General features: G+C 55.8%; 1 protein-coding gene across 1 annotated transcript in view; it reads left to right on the plus strand.

The window, feature by feature from the left end:
* Positions 1 to 4411, plus strand: part of SDC3 (syndecan 3) — a 12672-nt gene extending 8261 nt beyond the window's left edge. Inside the window, exons 2-5 of the mRNA XM_010286016.1 lie at positions 91 to 269; positions 724 to 1322; positions 2983 to 3253; positions 4108 to 4411. Coding sequence (XP_010284318.1) covers positions 91 to 269; positions 724 to 1322; positions 2983 to 3253; positions 4108 to 4274 — 1216 coding nt within the window. The 3' untranslated portion in view covers positions 4275 to 4411. The remainder of the gene's footprint in view (positions 1 to 90; positions 270 to 723; positions 1323 to 2982; positions 3254 to 4107) is intronic.
* The last annotated feature ends 4204 nt before the right edge of the window (positions 4412 to 8615 follow it).

The raw sequence follows: 8615 nt of genomic DNA on the forward strand, positions 1-8615 counted from the left end.
GGAAACCCCACCACGGTTCTGGGTTGCTCAGCTGGGGCTGAGTTTAGCCTGCGTGCTGCCCCAGAGGGCTGTCCGGGGGTGTCTGTGCAGGGACCGGTCGCGGTTCGGTCCGGCCGGAGCCGCTGACGCGTCTCTCCCCGCTCGGCTGCAGGCTCAGCGCTGGCGCAATGAGAACTACGAGAGGCCGGTGGACTTGGAGGGCTCTGGGGACGATGACCCCTTTGGGGACGATGAACTGGACGATGTCTACTCGGGCTCCGGCTCAGGGTGTAAGTAGCTGCGGGGTGCCGGGGGAAGGGTCCCTGGGGAGCCTGGCCATGGGTTTTGGTGGGACAGGAGAGAGGCTTGCCGTGGAATGCGAGGGAGGGGGTCGCCCCTTGGCCATCTCCAGAGCCACCCTCCTGCCCTCTCCTAGACAAAACCCAAGAGAATGGTCCGAAAACTTGGGGTCAAGTGACTCCATTTCCCTTTTTGGTCTCTGGTCCTACAGGGCAGGATTAGCCTTCCCCCAGCACGGTAGCCTGTGCCAATGTTGGAGAGGTTGCATTGACCCCAGAGGGGGGCTTTGGCCACCACATGGGAATTTGCAGCTCTTGGTTTCTGCTGAGCCCATAGCCCGTCCATGCTCTTGTTTTTTCAGGCGGTGAGGCCGGGTGGGCGTCATCCCTGGGAAATGCCAGAGCAGCAGCAGCTTCACCCTTTGCTTTTCTCCCCCTGTTTCAGATTTTGAGCAGGAGTCGGGGCTCGAGACAGCAGTGAGCCTTACCACGGACACGTCCGTCACGCTCCCCACCACGGCGGCTGTGCTGCCCATCACCTTGGTGCAGCCTGTGGCAACCCCCTTTGAACCATTCCCCGCTGAGGACACCACCCCCGAGCAGACAACCAGCATCTTGTATATCTCCAGGATGACAGAAACACCAGTGATCCCCAGTTGGAAAGCAACCACCACCAGTACCACTGCCAGTGATGCCCCTACCACCATGACCACCACCACGACCACCACGGCCACCACCACCGCGGCAACGACCACCACCAGCACCACCATGGCCACTGCCAAGCCCACCACCGCCCGGAGTTTCCTGCCCCGCTTTGTCACCAAGGCAGCCACCACCCGGGCCACCACCCTGGAGACACCCACCACCTCCGTCCTCGAAACCAGCACCCCAACAGAGGTGGCCACGTCACGACTTGTCCCCATCAGCACAGCTAAGCCCAGGTCCCTGCCAAAACCAAGCACCTCCAGGACTGCAGACCTCACAGAAAAAAGCACTGCCTTGCCATCCAGTCCTGCCACGCTGCCGCCCACAGAAGCCCCCCAGGTAGGAGGCAGGAGCCCTTCTCACCTGCTGAAGGGCTCGTGGGCCATGGTTGAAGCCTTCGGGGTTGATGCCTCCTCAGCCCATTGCCCAGAGGGAGGTCAAGCCAGGTTGGGCTCTTCCCGGCTCTGCGGAGAGTGGCACATTTGGGGAGCTGGAGAGGGGACATTAAAGGGCGGGGGGTTTAGCACGGGCAGAGCATGGTGATGGGGCTGGCACAAGAGCTGATGGGGGGTACCCGGGGGTATGCCACATGTCCCCAGTGCCCCTGGCGCTGCCTTGCCCAGCTTCCCCAGGCAGGAGGGGAGTACCACCACCCCTTGGGGAGCAGCTCTCCCAAACAAGGGTTTGGTGTCTGGGCTCATCGTACCATTGCCCAACTTGCAGCCCGTCAGTGGGAGGCCCAAATGATCCGCAATTACGGCTTGATGGTGCATTTCCAGCCCGTCGAGTGTCCTGAGCGGGGAATTTAATCCCCTGATCCATGTCTCCATCAGAGCCCCTCAGGGGCCCTTTGAAAACCGCTTTGACGGAAGGGTGGAGTGATTTGTCTAAACTAGTCCCTCTTTTCTGCGTATGTATATGTATGTATAGCGCCCTGGGCTCTCGCTGACCTTCAATTAATCTCTGTCACAAACGCCTGCTTGTGGGAAGCCGTGAGCCGTGCGCGCACGCCGGGGGCCGCGTGAGTGGAGGGGGCTCCTACTCGCTCGCTCCGGCTTCAGCCCGTCAGGCTCTTCCCTCATCCCAATTTGTAGCATCCCGAGGCAGCCGTGGAGGAAGCCGTTTGCCCTGCGAAGGAGGGATCCCGGGGAGGTTTTGCTGGGGGATGCTCAGTGCGGTCCAGCTCAGCACGTGGGCATGTCGCAGGTCGGGCTGCCGGGACGAGGTGGGATTTGGCACTGAGGGAGCTGCAGGTGTGGGGACGTGCAGGAGGCCATGAATAGGTGCAGGCTGGGCTGGAGGGGGGTGGAGGAGGTGGATGGAGCGGCTCATCTGCCCAGCCTGCGTTTGCTGTCCGGGCTGGGTTCACCTCCTTGCCAAGGGGGCTTGGTCAGGGACCGTGGCAGGGAGCCGGATGAGAAGGACCCATCTTCCTGCTCCTGCCCTGTGCTGCAACCATAAGAGCAGGTTGAAGGGAGAAAAGGGAGAGGGAAGGGACCCCCCGGGGCTCATCTGATGGCACCTGATCCTTACACTTGCTATGTTGCTGTAGTGCACGTGGTTGCATCACTTCATGCCTAGCAAGGAGACATCTGTGAGAGGTTTCAGCCAGCCATCAGTCTACACTGGGCACAGAGAGCCCAGCTGAGGGCCTGGGATGTGGGGTTCTCCTTAGGGGAAGCTACAGAGAACAGGTGAGAGTTTGTGCATCTCGAGGGCATCTGGGATGGGGACAGACAAGAATGATCCAGCTCAGCCACAGTGGCCTCAGCCTTTTGGTGACCGTCAAGATGTGGGATTGTGTTGCTTGCTGCAATATAACTGTCCACTTCAGTGACAGAGGGAAGGGACACCCCGATGTTATCCCCCATGTTCTCTGTTGAGAAGGCCACCCTGTCATCAGTACTGTGATGTCCTTCCTCTGGACACGTCGGAGCTGTTGGAGGCAGGAACCACCCTTTGGTCCTTGTCCCCTGCTCCATCTTGTCCTTTCTCCCAGATGGAGCCAGGGGAGCTGACGACAGTCCTTGACAATGAGCTAGAGATCCCGGCCAGCAGCGGCCCCAGCGGAGACTTTGAGATCCGGGAGGAGGAAGAGACGACTCGTCCTGAGCTTGGTAATGAGGTGATGGCCGTGGTGACACCACCGTCAGGACCCGGGCTGGGCAAGAACATGGAGCCGGGGCTGATCGACAACACGATAGACTCCGGCAACTCGGCTGCTCAGCTCCCTCAGAAAAACATCCTGGAGAGGAAAGAAGTGTTGATAGGTGAGACTGGAAGCCATGAGCTTGCGGGGGAAGATCTGGTGTGTTTGGGGGGAGATGGGTAGCTGGGCTGGCTGTGCCCCGAGAGAGGGGTCGGTCTTTAGCAGGGTTGAGCAATGTTGAGCCTGAGATAACCCATGCTCACCTGCCAAAATAGACATTGCCAGGGCCTGTGCTGGGGGGTTCCCAGGGGTCTTCATGTCTTTGCAAGGAGAGCACAGAGCTGTGCAAAATTTGCTTTTGTTAAGGTGGGTTTCCAGGAAAAACATAGGATGTTAGTGGAAAGATGTGCTACAGTGCTGGCTGAATGCCACCTCCGCAGGGGCAGAGAGAGGTGCCCTGGGAGGGACCCTTGTCCCAGCCAGAGGGACATCGGAGGTGGGGCAGAGGTTCAGTGTCCCACCGCCAGCTAAAGGGAGCTGGAGACAATGGCACGGCAAAGTAGCTCTTGGCTCTTGGTCTGGCGGTCTTCAGCTGAGCGTGGTGCACGCTGGTAGGCAGCCAAATGAGCAGCTCTTTGGGGGACTTTCTGCACCCTCCTTACAGCCTGTGCAGCGACCTCTCTGTGCCTGGGCTGCCTTGTGCCAGTCCATCACCCACCGTGCAGCTGTAGAGTAGTTGCCTTTGGGTCTTGCCCACCCTTCAGCATCGCTGCACTTGGGAGCTTGTTGAAGCTTCTTGCATCACGAGATCGCCTTAACCCCTCACCTCACCTAAGGAAACCTTAAGTTTCCTTAACCATAGATTTCAGGAGAAAAATGGCTCACAAGCTTGCAAAACACAAAACCAAGCTGGAATCCAAAGAGAATCCCCCAAATTATTTGCACTCATGGCTGTGCCGCTTCTCTGTGTTGCAGCGGTGATTGTGGGCGGTGTGGTGGGAGCCCTCTTCGCTGCCTTCCTGGTCATGCTGCTCATCTACCGGATGAAGAAGAAGGACGAGGGGAGTTACACGCTGGAGGAGCCCAAGCAAGCCAACGTCACGTACCAGAAGCCTGACAAGCAGGAGGAGTTTTACGCGTAGAAGGAGAGCCAGGCGTGCCTCGTGCTCCCTCCCTCCCTGCTCCAAACTCTCCCCCCTCCTCTCCTTCATCCAGTCTCTCTCTCTCTCTCTCTCTCTCTCTCTCTCTCTCGGATCAGACTGTGAATTTAAAAAGCAAAGCCCACAACAGCTAAAGGAGAAAACACATCTACGGCATGATGAAGAAACCAGCGCCCAGAGCACCGCCGAGTTCAGACCGAGTACCGCTGGCCTTTCTGCGGCGGGAGGGACGGGGCAAGGAGCCAGCGCCAACGGGGGGCGCCCTGGCGAGAGCGGGACGAGGCGGTCAGGCTGCCGACGGCGGCTGGAGGTCACTGGGCTTTTCCCACCAACACAACGGACTCTGGGATCTGGACACCTTCTACCAGCCCTGGGGCGTAGCGGGGTTGGTTTTTAAAGGATTTATCTTCCTTTTTTTTTTCCCTTTGGAAAGGAGGGAGGTTTCTTTCCCTCTTGTGTTTTTTTTTTTTCTTTTTTGAATGGGGTTGGTTGCTTTGCAGGAATTACCTTGCTCCCTGCTTCTGTTTGAAGAGAGGACACGACTCTCAAATATGCATCGAACCTTGGAAAAAAGCACAAGGGGCTGGAATATCTGATGCCCCGGGGTTTGCTCTTGGAGTGGGGAAAAAAAAATAAATACAAACATGGCCAGTACGCTGGAAATGATCTCTTTAGATCAACCCTTCAGAGAGTTTGTGGAGCAACAAGAAGCTGCACTGGGGTATCTGACGCTGCTCCCCTCCTGCCGCCACCTCGCTTCACTGCATCGCTGTGCACAGCCAGAGACCTTAATTCTATAGAAACGGCGCGTCGCCGGCCGCCGAGGGGTTTGGTTGAGAAGGGACCTCGCTTTTGCTGGGTTTTCACTGTGACCAATAAAACTCAGCTTGCGCAGTACGACCGACAGCACTGGTTTTAAAACAGACCGGGACGTTGCGTGGTGGGGAGTTGGCAGGGAGAGGAGTTGGAAATGGAGAAGCTAAGTCCTCTCCCCAGCTCCTCCAGGTGGGATGACAAAGCTCTACAAGACGTGAGACGTGGCGTGAGAACAGAAATGCAAAGCAGAGGTGATACTCTGTCCCCTCGGGGCTCGGGCAGAGGTCCCCGCCGGGCCACTCGCACCCAGAAGGTGAGGAAGGTGAGGCAGAGCGGTGGCTTCCCACCGACCAGCCCCAGGGCAGCTTGGCTGCTACATCTCTTTTGCAAGACCCGGGATTGATGGTTCGTGTTTCTTTTGTTGTTGCTCAAATTCCAGTACGACCCACAGGGCACCCGTGAGCCTGAGAGCAAAAGATCCTGGAAGCCATCATCACCCAAGTGCAGTGGTTTCCCCTGAGGCTACCTAAGGTGCAGAGCAGCAGGGCCTGATCCAGAGCCCAACTGTGCCTTCTAGAAAGGCTAAATTTTTTTTGGAGCAAGCTCTCTGCACAGAAAAGTCCAATTAGATATTTTAATGAGCTGGCTTTTAATTAGCTGAAGCGCTGTTTGCAGTGCAGTCAAGGCGCTTTGTTTTCGTGATGGTTGCGATCTCGATGGTGTCTCATAGAGACCTTGGCTTATCTCTTAGAGCAATTTAAACAAGAAAAAAAAAAAAATTGGTTGCTTTGACTGTGTTGCATCGTGAATTAACCTGCACAGACACAGTGACGCTTTGTCCCCTCAGTGTGTTAGTGGATTCAGGGATTTGTGACCCTGGTGGAGGCTACAAGACAGCAGCGCTTCTTTATGTTAGGAATTTGAGAGGCCAAACACATATTTTATACATATATATATATATACACACACACACACCCCCCATACATACACAGTTATATATCTATATGAAATGAAACCCCTGTACATTTTCATTGCACTGCATGTGATGGCTGGATGGGACCTTGTGGTCGTGAAGATGTGAGGTTTGGGCTGCGCTCCCTTGGGGTGCGCAGTGCAGGGACTGTGACCCAAAACCCCCACCTGGTTCTACTTGAGGGTAGGGAGCAGAGCCCCTCTGCACAGGCCAGCTCCAAAATCCCCGTTTTAGAGATGTCGGCCTCAAAATCGTCATCATTTTTGTTCTTTTAGTTTGGAGAAGAGAGTCCTATTGGATGTCTTGGATGGCGATACTGAAATGCAGACGGTGTAGAGAGTGTGTGTGCGCACGTGTGTGTGTGTGCGTGTGTGTACCCATTTCTTGGGTCCAGCCTGGCTGCGGAGGATGAGGATGCTGTGAAGGGGGGATGACACGTGTGAAGAAGACTGGTGCCAACCTGGCTCCGAGAGCCACTTTCTCTGACCTGCTCAAAGGGGACAGTTTCAGAGTTTCAGCTTGTGGGTTTGATGGGTTTTGGGGTTTTTGGTCCTGTTGGGGCTACACAAAGGGCCCTAGCTGTCGGGGAGTGGCAGAAATCAAACCTCTTCACTATTCAATGAGTGGGGCATGGCAAGTATCAAGGCCACCCAAAATCACCATCTTTTGGAAAAACGTGGACTTAATCTTTTGAGCTTGCATTAAAAAAAACACCTCCCAGCTTAATCTTTTAAATGCTGCTTTTCTTAGCTTCTTCCCTAATCTTCTTCATTCCATTTTTTTTCCATTTAATAGTCTGAAATTCTATAATACAATTTTTTTATTCACTCAAGCTTAACCTCGGCTTGCTCAGCTGGTGTTAAGTTGTAATCCTGGCACTTAAACCCGTTACAGTTTCAGAAGTGAGGAAGGCTGGAAGTGGGAGGGCAAGAGGAGGCTGGGCAGCACTTGCTCTTGCAGTAATTAAAAGTACGAGATGACCGCATGGAAAAAAAGGCAAAAGCAATTAAACTGGTAATCAGAACTGACCTAAGTCTTAATTCATTGTACGTCTGCTGCTTCCATGCATTGCTCTCCACCCGGAGAGGGGATGGGAGCTCAAGGAGACTGTCTTTTGGGCTTGGAGCCCACCTTTTTCTGGTGGTAAATCGTGGTGGAGCCTTTCTTGTCACCTCAGCTGCCCAAGAGCACCGAGGCAGTTGTTGGAGTTGATGCTTGGAAGAAAAAAGCCTGGTCTTGCTGGAGGATGGCTGACCCAGTGCCACCCTTGTAGGCTGGGAGGTGGTGGGATGGAGCTGAATGTGGTCTGCATTTTTTTGGGGAAAGCCCAGCTCCAAAAAAATTGCAGATTCCATCGGCTCTCTGTTACCAGCACAATGGGGATGGGTAAAACCCCGGTGAAACCCAGACGAATGATGCTGCCAGGGTATTTAAGGGGGTTGTGGTGGCGGTGGGGCTGTAGCGTGGCCAGCCCCGAAGCTGTGCAAGGCCCATGTGAACGTGGGGTGTTGCGGCTCCTGGCCCCGTGCCCGCGGCCGTGCCGAGCGTGGCCGGAGGCAGATGGTGGGCAGCTTCCACACGGGCGTGTGTGCCTCGCCGCGCTCTGGGGCTTTTGAGGGATTCCTGGTGGGAAGACGGAGCGGGAAGAGGTGAGAAAGCGCGGGGGGAGGAACGAAAGCATCCTTTCTCAGCTGTTGATTTGGCCGCAGAGCAGGTTTTTAGGAACGTTAACTCCAACGGTAGCTTGAGCGTCCCCCGCATCACCCCTCCCAAAGCCTGGCAGATTTGGCATCATCCCGCTGCGCACACATTCAGCCCCTTCCCCAGCCGGTGCATATCCCTTGTAGAGGTATCAGCCGTGAACGGCTGCAGTCTCCCAGCTGGGGCAGTGCCCAGATGTGCTCATCATTCCAGCCGTGCGCCCCGAGGATGTGGGTGGCCATGTGGGCATAGAGGAGTGCTTCTCCGCCTGCTTCTCCGTTTCTTTTCTGCATGCTTGTATGCGCGTGTGATGCGCTGGAGCTGAAGGAAGACTCTTTGCTGTGCCAGTCTCAAAAATTTTAGGAGCTGCAATTCCGAGGCGTGAAAGACGACGTCGGCTCCTCTCCCAGCTGTGCTGGTTTTCAGCCTCTGCTGTGATTTGCAGCAGCTGATGCCTCGGAGGAGAATGATAAAGTAGCCAGTGACTCATGGGCCACGTAAATAAGCGAGAGGCAGGAGGAGGGGTTCAGAGGGAAGGGAGGACCAGAAAACGTGTGTGAGAGCCCAAACGAGGGGCTGGAAGCGGGAGGATGGGAAGGGCAGGGGATGGACCCAGCCCCGGACAGGTTTTGCAGGGCTGAGAGTTGTCCCTTTCCTCCAAAAATCTCTTTGATTTTGGGACCTTTAAAAAATAAGCAGCAGGACCCTGCGCCGGGGGGATCCCTCTGCGGGGAAGGCGGTGGCGCTGGGCTGGATGTGTGCTGTGACGTGCTGGTTTGCCTCTAAATTTCCCATTACCACCCCATTTCGCCTGGTGGCTGTCGAAGATCCCT

Source organism: Phaethon lepturus, unplaced genomic scaffold, assembly GCF_000687285.1.
Source record: "Phaethon lepturus isolate BGI_N335 unplaced genomic scaffold, ASM68728v1 scaffold27474, whole genome shotgun sequence".
NCBI lineage: Eukaryota > Metazoa > Chordata > Aves > Phaethontiformes > Phaethontidae > Phaethon > Phaethon lepturus.